The sequence below is a fragment of the Zonotrichia leucophrys genome, chromosome Z, assembly GCF_028769735.1.
Source record: "Zonotrichia leucophrys gambelii isolate GWCS_2022_RI chromosome Z, RI_Zleu_2.0, whole genome shotgun sequence".
In the NCBI taxonomy this organism is placed as follows: domain Eukaryota; kingdom Metazoa; phylum Chordata; class Aves; order Passeriformes; family Passerellidae; genus Zonotrichia; species Zonotrichia leucophrys.
The window spans coordinates 25549829-25568024 of NC_088200.1; the positions used below are offsets into that span (position 1 = coordinate 25549829).

At 42.3% G+C, this 18196-nt stretch overlaps 1 protein-coding gene across 1 annotated transcript in view; it reads left to right on the forward strand.

Annotated features, from left to right (window-relative positions):
• The window catches only part of GRIN3A (glutamate ionotropic receptor NMDA type subunit 3A), a 67638-nt gene that overhangs the window by 34769 nt on the left and 14673 nt on the right, over positions 1–18196 (forward strand). The window contains exons 4-6 of the mRNA XM_064736279.1: positions 12034–12179; positions 13975–14090; positions 16226–16377. Coding sequence (XP_064592349.1) covers positions 12034–12179; positions 13975–14090; positions 16226–16377 — 414 coding nt within the window. The remainder of the gene's footprint in view (positions 1–12033; positions 12180–13974; positions 14091–16225; positions 16378–18196) is intronic.

Below are 18196 nucleotides of genomic sequence, written 5' to 3' on the forward strand. Positions count from 1 at the left end.
GGGAACTTGCCATGTATTTTCTGTGTAAGAGTCTTAACCAGGGCAGGTCACTAAAGCCACACTCCTACAGTGTCCATCAAAGGTGGCTGCCCCCTTTCCTAGGAGGTACAACAGGAGCCCATTGGTTGTTGAGATCTTGAAGCAATGTCCTGACGCCTTAAAATCTAATTCTTCTAAGAAAATGGGTGGTTTGGGGCCAGAGCTGCCCCCTCCCCCCTCATTTTCTAACTGTACAGGTTTTAGACATCATCTCTTGCCAGTGGAAACTGGCAAATACAGCTTTTGTGTCCACTGGAACACGTTCAGCCTCCCGTTTGAGCACAAGGAGACAGGATAGCTACAGGATTCATGTGCTGGCTGCCCAGATGGAATATGCATCCATGTCCTGAATCCCTCTTAAGAAACTCTCTACAGTATATGGCAAAGAAGTTTGAAAGCTTGTCTACAGACAGAGGACATAGAGAAAAAGCATTGTATTTGTATTATTTCCTCTACTTTTATCTCTTCTCTCATCTGAATCACACAGGCTCATTTCACTTTTTTTCCTAATGTCACCTCTTAGGTTGCACAAAAATATTATACCATTATTCTTTGTCAGAGTGCCTGGCAGCCAGGTACTCAACCAGAGCTGAGTTCTTTCCAAGGTTCAGATGTTCCTCCTCCAGGCTTGCAGACCAGAAGCCTGCCTTGGGGATGGTCTGATCACAGAATTACGGAATGGTCTGTGTTGGAAGAGGCATTAAAAACCACCTGGTTCCCCCCAGCTGCCATGGGGAGGGATACCCTCCACAAAGTTGTTCATTTATATATATTTTACTCTTTGGTACAGCCATGTGTAAGCCCTAGAAAGAAGATATTTTACTCTGCAGAGCAGCTCATGGCAGGTGATTCTGAAGGATCCCCCAGAGAGTGGAGTTCTTTTAGTGGCAAAAGGACCTGAATGGCTTTTGGGTTTTTCATGCAAGAACACATAGTGGAGATGCACCTTGATGTCCTGAGTGTGCTGGATAGTGCCGGTTATTTGAGGCGAAAGAATTCTGGAAGCCCATAGTGCAGAAGAAATATTTCAAACATGCCACAATGGAAGCAAACAGCTGCAGAAGGGAGAGGAGCTGGGCAGATTTTCCATAAGGTAGTCCAACACCTAGCCTTCCTTTCTGCAAAAAGTGTTCTTTCAACAATTTTATGAGGGTTTTGGGTGCTATCCACCTGTTGTGACTTTTGTGACAGCTGACAGTTTTTCTTTCCATCTTTACTACACACCTAAGTAGCCATTTACTCTGGTTATGTTTTTACTCCTCTGCATCACTTTACCTTCGAAAACACCTCTTGGCAGTGGCAAAGTTCCTTTCTCTATTATATTTTGACGTAAAATATTGAATGTATTTAGCTCCATTTAAAAAGGAAAAGGACTACTTCTTTGGGTCCCATCACCAGCAATTTCACTGCATTGTGTCTCCTAACTTTACATGCCCACATAGAAGAGATAAGATATTATTATTCAGTCTACTATACCTTTACAGTTATATTTTGTACAGGTAGACTGCTCTTAAGGAACTGGCTTCAGGACAACATCACCTAAACCATTCCCTGGAAGTGCCTCCTTCTCTCTGCCATGAATTATGGTGTTTCCAAAACTCACAAAAAACCGCAAAGTGCCCCAATAAATACACTACAGACACCTGCTGTCACTCTGGCAAGCTCCACCCAGCAAGTCCTTCAAACAGCCTTGGTGTGCATTGGGATTAGTCTCCAGAAATCTCTGTTCTTCTCCTAGTTCAGTGCCTGAAGACTTGCTCTTATGAGGTGGCCACATTTTTATTACAAAACTAAGTATGCTGAGTGATCCAGGCAAGTATTTCTGAGGTTTTGTTAATCAGGAATTCAGTATGTGCAACCACCCAGATATTTGTATCCAGATATACAAAATATGAGGGTGCAAGCTCTCATTTCTGATTTATGAACATCTCAGTTAATTTAGAGGCCCTATGGTCCTTATTATATCAGTTGAATACTTTGTGTTATTTGTATTAAAACTGTCCAGAAACAAAACTGGCTAGCAACTGCAGATGAGCTTTAGCAACACCAAATCACAGGAAAAGAAAGGTCAAGCCACTCTATGTGTGGTCCCTCATTAGAGGCATGATTCAAATACTCCTTCTTTTAATGACATTTTCCATCGAGTTCAGCAATTTTTAGAGTGAGGTCAGAACTGTTGTGTATTTATTGGTAAATTTTCTTCCTGAAAAAGGAATTTTTGTAGGAATTACACTAATGGAAATTACTGCTGTGGTCTTTCACTGCAGCAGCCTGAGATGAATCATTATAAGGGGCACCACTTGAACTGCTATGTGTTAAATAGATAATAAAGTAGCATTTATTTAAATATGCATTAAATGCATTAAATTGTATAGCAAAAAATCAAGTTACAAACTCAGTGGAATTTTAAAAATCTTATTTCTGCCCATAGGGTTTAGTATTTGTACAGGACCGCAGGGTTCTTTTTACAACTAAAAGAAACTACAGAGCATGTTTTTCTGTGAAGGAATTACTGGGCACAGGAAGGTCATGATTCACAGCATCACAGCCTGCTAATTAATACATGGTGCTTTTCTGAGTATTAATGAGTCAGTGAAGGATTTGAACTCAAAAAGATTTTCAGTGTCACAGAGAGGAAAGTGAAAAACTCTCAGACAAAGGCAAAATTGAGTATCAAGCTCCAGCCAGAATAAAGAATTGCAAAGCTGTCTCGTACAGGAATGAAAGGCACCTACAATTTATGGATGTGCAATCTTGACTTCTTTAGCTTCCCCATGCAATTTATGGTGGTGAACGCTTGACTTGTTTAACTTCCCCATCACCTCATTAAAGATTTCTTGTTAAAGTTACAGCTTTGGAGGTTCAGAATCTGGCCAGCTCAGATCTGCTTTGTTCTGATACCCATTTTATCAGACAGTGCCTGCAGTGTTCTGAAAATGAAGTTTCCTTTCCCAACTAAACACGTTTTTTTATGTCTTCTTGCCAACAATTATCTTTTTGTTATCTTTGCATATTAACCCTTACTGCTTGAGGTCTTTACCTACGCACATTGCCTCACTATCACCGCCTGCCCTGGCCATTCCTCACCTCCCCTCATTGTTTCAGACAAAGAATTTAAGGGTAGGTGTGGAAGAGAGGAGGTCCTGCTGTCTTCATTCCGTGTGGTGCAGGTCATGAAGGTTGTTCTTTGAGCACCAGCGGGAATTAATCTGTTTTAGCATTTTCCCATCTGTGTGGGGGTCAGTTTCTCATTCTCAAGCTAAATACCTAAATACCTAAGTGTCATAATATATTTTGAAAAAAGAAAAGTGAGCCCACCACCAGAAATAGCACCTGCATCATAGGTGGGGTTCAGACCCTTGAAAGAAATAATGCAAGTGGAGAATTACACGAAGTTAGTGAAGTAACTGGCAAAAAGTGGCAGAGAACAGTGAAGGTGCACAAGCTGATCCTGTCACCTGAGAGGTGGAAGGTCATTGCGTAGCTGATTTAGCAGCATGGAGAATGTTTATTTCTGTTCACAAAAGTCACGGCCGTGGTGATCTACAGAGACCAGAGTGCTAGTCTGGCTCACCCTCCTGAAGCAGAAGTCCTGCCTGGTCCACTGGATTTCAGGGATGACAACTGTCCAAGTCCTCTGGAAGAAATAGTGGTTTTCACTGAGTGCATTAAGATTTGATTGAACACCAGGTAAAGTCAAATACTAATGTCTATATTTCACTGTGCAAGAAGCCAGGGTATCCAAATATGGCCATAATTTTTCATTTACACTTCATGCTTAACACATTCCTCACTGATTCCAAGAAGGGAAAAATCCCTTTCTGTTCCCATGTTGGATCTGTCCATAACACAGGATTCCCTCTGATTAACCTTTATTTGATGCTCTTGAATCCAAAGCAAATAGCAAATAGTGTGTGTTGAAGAAATGAGGGCAGTGCAGGTGGACAGTTCTACCACCTACAATTGGAAACCTCTTCATCCTGGTTACTCACAACCCCTTTACAACACAAACCCATTGTTTATTCCTTTCATGGAAAGCATAGAGCATTATTCCTGCCTCACATGTTTAGGTAGAGGACTGTTTCCAGCCCTGGCACCCAGGGGACAGTTGCCACATGGCCAGGGGGTGGGAGGACTGACCTTCAACCAGCAACAGCTGGAGCAGAAGAAATTTGTAAGGAAAAGGATTTTAAAGACAATGGTTTTGAAGATGGTAAACTACCTACTTAAAGTTGCTGCCACATTAGATTTCCTCCTTCCGCCCTCAGATGTTTGTAGAAATCCGTGATAGCTTTTCATCCAGAGGCTGGAGACTCAGGATGGAAGGACAAGAGGAATTCTCCAACCAGAAATCTTCTTTGGTATCTCTTTGGTAGCTTGAACACGTTCTCAGCTGCACAGCTCTTCTTCACTTGCTTGTGATTTGAAAAGGATTTCACCTGCCTGACAGTGCATTAGCCACGTTTTACAGGGAGCAAGCAGGAGAACATGCTGGATGAAGTGACTCCGTCTGGAACATCTTTACAGCTGCTTTCTGATGAAGTGGAATTAGAAGCAGTGATTGGAAGCCTTTTGGGAGCTACATCCCTTCTTTTCCCTCAGTCTACTAATTTTTCTTATAATATTTTACACTTTCTACCTTACAGCACTCAGCTCTCACAGAATAAATCACAGCTTAGAGATCCCTCTGTCCAGAAAACTCTTAGAATGCTATTAAGAAACAGGGATAAACACAGCTGCAAGTTCATATTCTCCAGAGAGGTCTTCTTACAGAGCTTTTTGCACTGCCCAGCACCTGAATCATCAGGGCAGCCCTCAGAAATTAACCACAGACCTGAGTCCCCCGTCTCATCCCTTAGCTGAACAGCTTTTCCAACACACAAAGGAGCAGAGCAGATCTTACATTTAATTATCAGTGCTCACACAGGGACCATGAACACAAAGATTCACATTTTTGAGCAGAGACCTAAGTCACAGTTTCCTTTCACATATTCCCTTGTTGCAGTGAAAAGAATAAACTGTCAGCAGTGGACTCTGCACTTGAGTCCAGATTGAAGCTGCTCATTGACTTCAGTGCAGCTGTCAGGTTTTATGGCAACTAATGACCTCTCTAAGCTGGATTCAAAGTGACAGAATTTTAAGGAAATCTGTCATTATCTTGACAAGGAAAGAATCAGCTCCACCGATACTTTTCACAGCAGAGAAGCGAAAGCATTGATTCAAATGTATTCTGCAAACACCCTCTCCTGGAGGGCCTGGGAACCTCCCAGCTTCCGAAGCCTGAACACGTAGGACAGTTCCTGATCAAAACCTCCACTTCCAGAAGTTGAGCTGTGAATTTTCATCTGCTAAAATCTGAAATTCATGTGCTTCACTGTGAATAATTTTCTTTCATCTCCCTCTGCACCCCATAAATATTCACTAGTTAGTTTCAGTAGTTAGTTTTCACAAACTCCTGCAGATACGAAGGGAAAGCCCATGAATAGTTTTATATTGGGTTTTGGTTGGGATTTTTTTTATTCCTATTATTTCTTTTTTTTTGTTCACTTTCCCCTGAAATTTTGCTTATCACTTCCAATTGCTTATATTTTCTCACTGGGCTATGGAAAATCTATTGGTGGCTGGGAAACTGCCTAAATATGTGGGTTACATAAGGTGAAGTAAAATACGATTGCTTTATGTGTGAGAGACAGAAATATCGTTGTGAAACAGCAGATTTCTAAAACCACATCAGTCCTTTAACTAATGCTGTCTTTCTCCAGTGATTAGGAACTAAAACTGAGCAGATTTTTAAGATTCTGGAGCAGTTGCCTGGCAGAGATCATGCTGGCAATTCTGCTGATACACAAGGTGCCCATTAAACACTGCACTTGATGTTATAACAGGTAACCAGCACTGTTGTGGAAGTGAGCTACTAAAACCTTTGGCACCATAGTTTTTCCTCAGAAGTTGTTATAAAAGTTAGGAAAGTGCTTTCAGCCATGTTTTGCATTTCTATACCCTATTTAAATTAAAAAGCACCATTATGGGTAGTGGTAAAAGCTAAATTCACATTAGCTCTGTCACTGAAGTGAGTGGTCGCTGGCACTGCCCTCAGCTACATACTGAGTTGCCTTTTTCTCATTTCCAGCAAAAAAATAGCTCATGGAGTTGAATTTGGGCATTGAAGAGGCCAACAGAATGAATGATGAAATGCTTCTCGTGTGTTGAGATCATGATTAGAAATGGAGTTCCCAAAGCATTTTTTCTCCAGTCCCATTTCACAGAACTCTTCTCAGCCAGACTCAGTAAGGCAGCACCCCATCAATCAGTTTTCTAGGTTTCAGTTACATCGATGCTTGTAGAAAATAGCCACAATTTCCCTTCCCAATAGCTGCTCTGTTTAGATGTTCCTTGTCTCCTCGCAGGTCCCAGCAAGCTCAACCTCCATGGGATCAGCAGGCAATATTGTACTGCCTACTTTTGTGGACCTGAGACCATAATTTTCTGTACCTGGGCTCTTACTGCAAAAATAAATGGCAACTGAATGGGATGTAAACCTCAAAATGATACTAAACTAAACCAGGGCACCAAGGGGGGAAATGTGCTGGAGGTAAATAACATGGTTTTGCAGCACTGAAAAGTCACAGAAAAGCCAGAACCTGCTAGAAAGATCTCAAAACCCCACAGTTCCACAGCCTTGAGTGTGCCAAGGTTAACTGCTGCATTTTCAGTTTTAAATCCCAACCCGCACTGGAGATTTCTGGGCCTGTTTCCTTTCAAGTTGGCATCTAGGTGTTCTCCCCAGCTGACAGCATTGAGTGCAATGGCAATGCATTGCATAAAATGGAATGTGCCAAGTTATGCAAAACCCCTGTCATTCAGGATTGTGTTTTCCTGTTTCTGCTGCTGTGGTTTCATCACATTGATGTTTATCATGTTGGTGTTTTCATGCATAATTGGCACCCCAAGCCATAGATGTATGCAGATGCCCAATTCGTCTCAACATCTCCCCAAATAAAACAAGTTCTCCACTTCCCACACAGCAGATGTTTTAACAACAGCAGACAGAAACCAAGGAGATCTGGATGTAAGGGGCCAAGCTGAGGGAACTGGTAACTGCAGTGTTTGCTTTCAACAGCAAGAAGCACAAACATCATTTGTCTGGGAGCACCATGTTATGCAAGGCACAGAAGACTCTGAGAAGTCCCAAAGCTTGTCCTGGCACTGTCAGAGAAGTTGGATGTACTGTAAAGCTCTGGTGTTTTCTTAAATACCTCATGGCCTCCCTGTCTCAAGGGACCCAACAGCCATTTCACCTCTTCAGTGCTTGGCAGCATTCACATTTCCCTTTTTTTTCTTACACAGTGCCTCTTGTTTGTTTCCTTACCCATGATACATTTTCTTCAGCAGCGAGACTCCTTCTTGGAAATGCTGGGCACAATCCATGTGTCGTACAATAGATACTGAGAAGTCACAGGGACAGCAGTGTTCACAGGGACACCAGTTCCAGAAATCACAGCTCTTTAGCCTTTCTCCTGCATCTTCATCCTCTACTTCCCAGCAACATGTCCTAGTCCTTCCTCTCAAGATTGCTGCCTTCACAGAAGATGGAACATCCTCCTGAGCTATCCATCCCTGTCCTGTACAGCAAGATCCTCTGGTCTTGACATTCCACAGCTCTGAACCTGTAAAATCCAAGCACTCAGTGCTCAAGTGCTCAGGCCCCTGTGGCTCCATGTCTCACTCATCTCTTGATCTGCCCCAAATACTAAACCAGGTCCAAATGGGACATCAACATGTGCGTCATCACAACTTCATGTGCAACAGCTCCCTTACAGTAGAGTGTGGAGCTGGTTCTAAAATTGGGGCGCACCCAAAGAATGGACCCTCGTGGTATACATCATTGTTTCAGGTATAAACAGTTCACTGATAGGAAATCCATGATCTCCAGTATTTGAGATGCAAAAGCTATACTGTTGGCTGCTGGGGCTGTCACCCCTTTTTTGGAGAGCCACTAACCAGCAGCACTAAATAAGTTTTTAACCCCTTTTAGCTTCCAACAAATAAAGTATTAAAATACATTAGCAGTTAATAGGTTTTATCATAGCTACTCAATTGACATAATCTTACCCCATGCTGTTGGACTGCCCAGGCTGTTGGTGTTTCCCTGCTGAAGCTTACAGCCAGCTCACTGCAGTTGGCTGCAGTGGCCTTGCCAGATAACACTCAAAGGGCTGGTTGCTTGATAAATGCTAATGGGTCTTCAGAAGAGAGATCCAGGGAAAATTTTTTCACCAAAAGGGTTGTCGGGCATGGGAACAGGCTGCTCAGGGAAGTGGTGAAGTCATGATCTGTACAGGAATTTAAAAGACCTGTAGATGTGGCTCTTGGGGATGTGTTTTAGTGATGGACTCAGCAGTGTTGGCTTAGTGGCTGGGGGTCTGATCTTTAGGGTCTTTTAAGCCTTAATGATTCTGTGATTCAATGATCTGATAGTCAACGAAATTTAGATATCCTTATTTGACATCCTGTTATTTTGCAATATCTGTACCCATAACAATCCTCACATCTTGTTCAATGAATTGTCAAGCCAGGACAATTGTGGTGATGATTTTCTCGGGAGAGAGGGTGCATAAACCCCACTTCACTGTTACCTCAGATCCTCATCCAGGTTTGAACAAACCTTGTTCTTTCCATTTCTTACAGCCACAGATGTCCGAATTTGGAGGGACTTTGTAAGGCTGTCTAAGCCAAATGCCAAGAAAACTCATGTCTGCAGATGGATCTGCAGCTATTGCATTGATTTATTTTTAATTGTGCTTGAGTCACCAGCAAACCTCCAGGCGCTCTGGATACAAAAGTGTCAGCATTTTCTAGTGCTCTTTACCTGCTTTGTGGTGGTTATTCACCTCTGACACTGAATGCTGAATTGAAAAACACGGTATATACACAGAAATAGAGAATCCACATAGCAGAAATTACTCTGATTTCAACAGTTATTTCTTCCAGTAAGCTGGTCTTTATATTTGCAATTACTGGTATAAATGCAAGTAACTGCCTCCTCCAAATTATGAATAAAAAAAAAAATACATAGAATCCATTCTTGATTCTTCAAATGCTGATTTTTCAGACTTTATGATTTCTCTGAAGCCCTAGGCATTAACATTCCATTGCTGGTTTATAGAAAACAGAAAGACTCTTTCAGTGTAGGGCTTTCAAAACATAAGACGAAAGATAGAGAGCATGAGAAACAGAAAAGATCAGAAAAAAGAGACAACTAATAAGGCAATATTCAGAGCAAGACTATGGTATTTACCTATCCTGTCAGGACACAGATATTTGTGGTTTCCGTCTTGTCACATAATCTTCCCAGGAGAGGGCTACAGAAGGTAAGAAAGCAGCAATGACAAGTGATGAGTCTTGTTCCCATCCTGAAGTTTTTATCTTCTGTTGAAGCAAGTAACCCTTAGCACTCTTAAGAAATCATCAGTGAAGTGCTTTTGGCAGCATTTTGCACTGTCAATCCACAGAGCTGCAAGCAGACCTTTTCCTCCTGTGGGTGAGCAGCAATAAGAAGAAAAGAGAAGTCCTTGAAAGACATAGAGGGTTAAAATAAGTGTTAACATTTATCCTTCATAGAAGGAGTTGATCAAATACAAAGCTGCAGACACGTAATAATTCTTACGAAAAAGCAGAGATTACCAGAAGCAGGTAGAGCCCTGGATACAAGGGATGGCTGAACAATTCCCTTGTACAGACTTCCCAAGACTTCCCACCAGGCATATGGTGTTGCTAGAGACAAGATATTAAGCCAGATGGACTTCTGATCTAATGAACATTCTGGTGTTGTCATCATTTGGGGTGAAATTTGACGGCGTGCCCAACACAAAGCAAAGCGTGGGCAGTCCTCAGTAAAGGGTTTAGGATAGAAAATTGCATGGAGGTGCAGTTTACTGTTTTTGTACCAGCCTTTCTCATTCAGGCTTAAAAGTTTAGCCAAAAGCAGACATTGGTGACAGGCTGAGTGAGAGATGTGTTCCAGTGAAGACTTTATCTGCAGATCAGATGTTGCACTGCAGTTGGCATCACTAGGTGGGCCACTAACTTCACAACAAGCACCTAAGTTGACTTGGAAAATGCCAATGTGGTTCAGTGTTGGGTCTTAATGGGGTTTTCAGTCTCTTCTGAAAAAAAATAAAACCTAAAAAAATAGTCCTGACTGTGGGGATGATCTTCTTGGGACAGAGAGTGCATGAACCTCACTCCAAGTTCCTTCTTTGAGCAGGTCATCTTCAATGTCTCAAGACTGGGGCTGGCAGCATTGTGCTGGAAGTCTCCATGATGTATTGTCACAGCCCAGCTCCTGTTATTTATGTCTTCTGGCACCTGAATGCTGCTCCCACACTCCCAGGCAAGAACATTTCCCTCTGTGCCCACAGTCCTTCTGGCACAGCCCTATGGCCAGCTCCAGATGGAGGCACACTCTGCATTGCTTGTCCCTCAGCCATCTACACCAGAAAACATTAAAAAAAAGGCAAAAAAAACCAAAAAAGCGAACCCAGAGTAAAAGCAAACCCACCAAAAAAACCAGGACTCTCGGCCATACTCACAGACTTGGAATTAGTGGCAGGTCTCATTCCTGGGTTGCAAGACAGGGACCAGATCAGCAGACCACAAGGCGGTAAACACCTGCCCACTTTAATTTTCAATTTCAGGTAAAAATTACCAGAAATACAGAATGTTCATAGCTTCCATGACAGCAGAATCACCATCCAAAAGACCTTTTTCTGTTCCTGTTCAGACTAAAGTGGGTGACAGTGAGTTTGCGTCCTACCTCTGCAATTCTTAAAAAAAACTACAGACACTCTTTTATCCATGGGGTCGTTGAAGAGAAGACTGGGAAAGGTCTTTTTATGGCTTTGTGCTGCCCTGCACTCTGTTCTGCTTAGATGCAGAGGCCAGATGGACTGGCAGAATGCTTCTTTGCTTGGTCTTTGCCAAGCAGAGCATGGCTGTGGTGAGATCATCTTTGCAAGCTGCTGTGATGTCCATGAGCTTCCTGGGAAGCAAATACAGCATGACTGCTTCAGCCTTAGCTCTGTTTGGCTTCCTGTGCTCTGAAAGCTTGGCCTGTTAGAGGCTGGTGGATTGCTGAAAGCTTTTTAATTAGTGTGCCTTGGCAGCACTTGGCCAGTTCAAGGAAGTGCTTGGCGTAGTAGAAGATGCTGCCTAACTTCTCCATGGCAGCTTGAGACTTCCCCCAGCAGTCACTAAATGCTCCAAAGGCAAACAGAAACTTCAGGAAGAAGGGTCTGTAAAACCCAAACTGGCCTCCTTGTGGCTGCAGACTGTGCAGTTTGTTCAGAGAAGGGCACAGAACTGCAAAAGACTGTGTTTGTGTGTATATCCATGGCTGCAGCCTGGGCCATGCAAAGGGGAATTCTCCCTCCTCACTGCCAGGGGAGTCTTTTTGGTGACCTTTCAGTCCTCAGTTTGTCTGTGAGCAATGGCAGCTAAAACTGTGATATGGTGGGTAGACTTCTAGAACAGGGAGTTCGACCGTTCTGCACAAGGCTAAATTTCACCCCTAACGACAAAGTAAAACATTCTGAAAAAACAAATCTAGGCTGTGTGTCCTTTGCTGGGTACCCAGAGCCCAGAAGGTGGATTGTGGCTAGCCCAGAGGCTTTTCATAAAGTTCAGTTCCTGAAACATTGTCTGTTCTAGAGACAATCCCAATAAACACCTACACGTGGGTGTTCAAGGTGTTTCATGAGGATTATTTTCAGTATGTGAAGAAAACCTGAGTGTGGACTGACAGGCTATTTAGTCACCTGGTAAGTCTTTCCAGGCTTTTCCTGGGGGGTGGGAAGCTGCCTGCAGGAAAACACTCAGAGGGGCAGGCCCATGAACGCCGAAGATTTCTGAGGAACTATCGGCACACTAGGGCCGAGACACCACGTGTGATGGGAGGCAAATGGCTCTGCTAACCTTCTCCTGTGCTCCCCTCAGCTCCACCACCCATCCCAAGGGTTCCGGTTCGGCACGGTGCGGGAGAGCAGCGCGGAGGACTACGTGAGGCAGAGCTTCCCCGAGATGCACGAGTACATGCGGCGCTACAACGTCCCTGCCACCACCGACGGCGTGGCCTACCTGAAGTGAGACCCTGCAAACAGCACCACACCTGCCCCACTGGCTGCTTGTTATGATCTGGTTATTAAAATTGTAAAAGGAGATGCTTGGAGTAAGGGAAAAAGAGGCCAAAGTCAGTAGTAGGGATTTTATTTAACAGTAAATGTGTGCAAGAGAGAGAGAGTGAAAGAGACAGTGACAGAGAGACAGATGTAGAAAATATCACCACTCCATGGATGCCATGTCCCACTGATCTTCTCCTTCCCAGTGTTGAGGGTCCCACAAAACATGGGCGTTCAATGAATTAATATCCATTTATGGTATTAAAACCCTCACCACCTCTTTAGTCAACCTGTATGGCAGGTCTTGTTCTTATTTCTGCATTTGTCCATGGAGGGTAAAAATCATCAGCTTTGCTTCTGTTGGTGGTACTCTGTAGTATTGCTTGTGCCATGATACTGCTTTGTCTGGCATGAAGCAAAGTATTGATGATCTGTCCTCTGGTTGAAAAGACAAAAGTGTATCCCAGCTGCTTCTTGTAGTCTTTGTTTTTGTATACAAGGAGAACTGAGGAAAAACGCAGTGCAGACCATCACCTTGAATGGTGATGTGGAGGAATGACCTCCTGGGTGTGGGAGTGCCATCAGGCCAGGGCAGTGTATAAACTCCTGGCAAGTTCCTGAGCTTGGGAGCCCTTCATCAGGCAGTGAGAAACATTCAGAAAAAGACATCCAGTCCAAGCAAAAGCTGCCAATGAGGTTCCTCAGTGTGGCCGGAGGAAAGGAGGTTCTCAGAGAGGAACCTTAATTTATCATTATATGAATAGAAGAAGCACTAGACTGGTAAAAAGTAATAAAAGTAATAATAAAGTAATTACTAATGAAGTAATTAGAGCAGTATGGTGTCAGTGTGCCTCAGAGACATTTGTGCTTAACAGTCTGGGAATCATACAACTCTTGCAGGAAACATGGGAGGTGGTAATAAGCCTGAAATCATTCATTCATTTTCTCTTAAAAGTTGCCTGGCAGATGGTCTGAGAACTTTTCACCAGAAGTTTTTTCCTGTTGTTTCCTGTTTCTATATTTTTCCCCAGATCCATCCTGTTGATAATCAAGACCCATGGCAGTTCTTTGGGTCAAAGTGGAGTAAATGGATTGAAATCAATGAAGTAATCACATCAAGAGAACACCCAGACTTTTAAGGGGACAGGAAGGGAGGGTGCAGTCCTGGGGTCAGATGAGATCAGGCGTTGCAGCTGTTATTTTTATCCAAACCTGCTGTTCAGATATTATTATTTTAGCAAAATTCAGTCATTGTGTTCATGAAGAAAACACAAGGAAAATATAGATTTCCCTCCTTGGGTGAAGGAAATAATTTACTTCATATTCAAGGAGAAAGGAGGAGAAATACCTTTGAATAAGTTATCCCTCTGGGTTTTTGCTATAATATCCCCCAAGTTTAACATCACAAAGAAAATAATATAGCAACAGTACTTTTTAGCAATTTTTGATCTTCTCCACTAAAGCCTTGTGCCACTTTCAGTTGAGTCAAAGTCCAACATTTTGTAGTGATTTTTGTCTTTCAGAACAATAGTATTTTGTGGGAGTGAAACAAGTCCTAAACACACTGACTGCTTTAAATGCACAAAGTTTGCATTTCAAACAATTCTGTCCTTCAAAATACAAATCAGTTTTCAATTTAAGTGCAGATGTGCTAATATTAGTCCCTGTTTTCATACAGTAATTTTCCAGAAAACTGCATAGAAAATGTTCTGTGTCACTTTGACCGTGATTGTGTTTCTGTGTTTGGTGTTGAATACAGGCATGATCCAGAAAAACTTGATGCCTTCATCATGGATAAAGCACTCTTAGATTATGAAGTGTCAATAGATGCTGACTGCAAGCTCCTAACTGTGGGAAAACCCTTTGCCATTGAAGGTAATAACCTGTTTTATAAACTGTTCCTCATGTGCTGAATTTGCTTTGTTGTGCTGTGGTAATCTCAGTGAAAATATGGAGGTGAAACTGAGGACCCATTGAGGATTATGACAAAATCCTGAGTGACTGAGCAGAACAAAAGCTCCAGCCTTTTCTTCTGGTGTTTTTTTTGTTGGTTTTTTTGGTTTTTTTTTTTTTTTTTTGAGTTCTCGTATCACTTTTACCACCTGTTTCCAGGCCGGGTTGGGTGGAGCTTTGAGCAATTTGGCCTAATGGAAGATCCCCCATGGCAGGCATTGGAATGAGATGTCCTTTAAGGTCCCTTCCAACTCAAACCATACTGTGATTCTGTGATCTGTTGCCAAGCTCTATACAGAAATTATTCCAAGTGCTCAGGCAGTGTGTCTCCAGATAAGTAGGAGGCAGAGTCCATTTCCCTGCTCACCATGAAAACAGAGGCCCCTGAAATGAGGCTTCTTTTCTGCCAGTTCTCCTTGTTGACATGTGTTCAAAACTCAGTTCTAACATGTTCACAATGTGGTTCTGCAGTTTCACTCTCATCTGCAACAGGCAAATACTGTTCTCATTTTAAAGGTGAGCTCAAAGATTCCCACTGAATCTGTAGTTAATTGAGAAGGGAGCCTCCCCTGGTGCTTGGCCTCCTGCAGCCTTGAGAAATTAGCAAGGACATCTCAGAAGGCAGCCTGGAAGCAAGGTTGGTGTGAAGCTGCTTCCAGCATGGATGAGCACATGGGCAGCAGACTTTAGAAACCACTTTTGTGATAAATGGACAGTGCAAAGGACTGGTGCTTCCACTTTCCTCCCCTCCAAGGGCAATAGCTCCAGCTGCTCCCATCACAATGTAAAACAACCTCCTTCAGAAACCTGATAAATCCCTTTCAAAAAGGTCAGTTCTGCTGAAATAAAACCAGAAGCTTCCACAATTTCAATTCAAGTAGATTAGATTTCAGTATAGAAAAAGAAACAAACAAATAAACTGTACGATTTTGGATAAGTGGGCTTCCTTCATTTCACCCAATTACAAAAAAAGCATGCTGAAAATGTGATATTTATAAGTTCTAGCTGTGCTAACTCTGAAACAAATCCTTTGATGTGAGCAAGTTTATTCAGGTGGAATTACAGGCACAATGCAAAAAACTCAGCAGCAAGGGAGAAGCATTGTAGAAACAGTTATCACCTCATCACTCATAAAAAAGTGAGCCACTGTCCTGGAAAATTCAGCACCTCTCTGTTTGTGAGGGCTTTTTCTTTCTTCCTGTGTTGATGTGGGTTTCTTTAAGGAGACAATCTGAAATTCTGAATTCTGAACTGAAAAACAAAAATCCACAGTGGACTAGAAATTAATTTCTGCAGGCAATTGGCATGCAACTGCATGTCTTCGAGGGATCAATTGTATTTGTTTCGAATTTCTTAAATCAAACCCCAGATTCTGGTAAAAGTACCACATTCAGAGTTACTGAATTCATTTTCACTTACACTAAGTCCTTTACCCACACTTTAACATGGTGAAAGATAGCACAGTGGCTAAAAACTGCATTTATTAGTGTCTGAAAATCCCTGTCACTGCAACAGCAGAAGTGCACGAACTGAAAACATAGCCCCAAATTGCTGTTTGATAAAAATGAAGATGGCTCCTGTATATATTGATGTGCGTAGAGCTCCTCATCAGAAAATGCATAGAAAGAAAATGTCACATCTGACACCACAGTCTCATCCACTGCTCTAACAATCCAAGGGGATCACAGAATGATTTATGTAACATTGAGGCCCTTTTGCATTGCTGAAAGAATCCATGACAAGGGCATGAAGAGGTCTGTGTTTCTAGAGAAAATATTTATTAATCCATTGTCTCCATTTTAAGTTTTTGAATCTCCAGTTTTAGATATTTCTTGTGTGGCCATAATAATGCTGAATTTGCTTATTCTGTTTCTATTGGGTGACTTTATTTTGCACCAAAAAAAGGTCTTGTCTCAGCATTTTCAGACCACAGTAAGCCAGGTTTGAGCTGGCTGGCTGGCTGAAAGTGCCAGCTCGCTCTTCCATGCTGAAATGAACATACATCAGCAAAAACCAAACAAGAAAGAGAGAGATGGTTGCACTGTTCTCCCTTCTAGGATATGGCATTGGTCTTCCCCCCAACTCTCCGCTCACCTCAAACATCTCTGACCTGATTAGCCAGTACAAATCTCACGGCTTCATGGATGTTCTGCACGACAAGTGGTACAAGGTTGTTCCCTGTGGAAAACGAAGCTTCGCCGTCACGGAGGTAAGCAATGAACTCGGGTCACCTAAGTGAGGCTTTGTGCAAGCTGACAATTATCTCCCCTCTTTCCTAATGGCATGCCCACTTGGCAGGGGTGGATGGCAGCTGAAGGGAAGGAGGAGGCATCAAAGGCAAGAGCTGCTGACCCAGGCAGCAGTCAGGGCAGAGCAGGAGGAGCGCGTCAGTGAGATTGTGCTGCTGAGTGAGGCACCAGGGAGCTCCTCTGGACACAAGCAGGGCATGAGGAGGGCAGTAAAAATCGTGATCTGGTATATTTCATAGCAAACCTGTCTAATTCTGATTCCGCTCAACTGTGTGTGTACCACGATCCACAGAGAGAGGGGGAGCTCAGGACATCCCAAATTTTTAATACATCCTGACCACTTCCAAACATGGGTGGCAGCTACCTGTACCAAAGGTAGGATTTCAGGCTAGAAATGGTCTGCTAAAACACCATGCCAACAAGAGAGGGGAAGTAGTTCTATGAGGAATGGAAGTAAATCTTCATTGATGTACCACATCACAGGAGTTACACCATTCTTTATGAGGAAAAGATAACTCTTACCAGAACAGCAGTTTTTCCTCAAGTTCCCTAGACTGTCAAGTGAAAAAAAAAGATAAAGTATTGAAGAATCAAAAGCAGCAATGTGTGAAGCTTATAGCATACTCTTTTAGCTGAAGGTCTTCCAGGAGGGATAGGTTATGTCTTCTCACAGGTACAGAACAGTTAGAACTCTGCTTTCTCCTTCTCAGACCGTTCAGCCAAATGCCAAACACACACATGGTGTTCCCTGAGGAAGTGGCAGCATTCTCCTATCAAAGAGAATCTCAGTTTCCTGGACTCTGACTCCCACTTTTCAATGATCAGCTGCAAACCTCTGGCAGCTAACTAAATCACTACAAAGGTAGCATTTTTTGAGATACGACAAAGCAAATCTTTATTTGGCATTTTTAATATATAATTTGTTGGGGTATTTCTGCAGGTCTTACTACATTCTTTACTTTTTCATTACAGTTGTGTCAATAGGAAATAAATTATATTTTAACATCAGACATTCATGGAAGAAAATTCAATTTATTTTTATCCAACTTACTCATTTTTTCTTTCTTTTTTTATGTGATTAATTCAACACAAGAAAGCAAACTTAAATAGAAGTGTATATTCGCTTCTCTTTCTGATTTAGCTTATCTGAAGATTGTATTATCATCTAAAAAGGAAATTGTCTTCTTAAAATAGCAGTTCCTTCAATGACTTCTTGTTCCTCTACTTTTTAACAAGTCTTTTGAATTAAATCTCAGGAAATTACAAGGTGGTAATGCTATAAATTACCTCAACATTGCTTAAAACTGAAAATTCTTACAGCAGAGAAAACTTACCTTCCTAGTAAATCCCTAGTGATGTGACAAAAGGAGCTTCCTCTGATCATGTCTTACCCCACAGCATTCATCTGGGGCTGTATGCTCTCTATTCTTAGTCATAGAATAAATTCCAGTCAAAAGTACAATTTTATCTAGTACTAGTTTACTTTCAGAACATGCGGTTCCTTCTGAAGTCTGTGGACCGAGGTGCTTAGATCCCCTGGGAGGGGCATGAGATGATACACTGGACTGCAGAAGTATTAGAACCTGAGTAATACCTGCCTATAAAAATTGTAAATAGATGTACATCTATGGGGGTCCTTGCTCAAACCATTACTAAGAGAGGTGCATGATCAACACAAGATTCCTCAAGGCCTACCAACAAAGGGAAAGGAGGTGGGGCAAAAAACTGCTCCAGTCTGAAAATAAAGTTCAGATTTTGCCTGTGAATAGTCCCATGGAA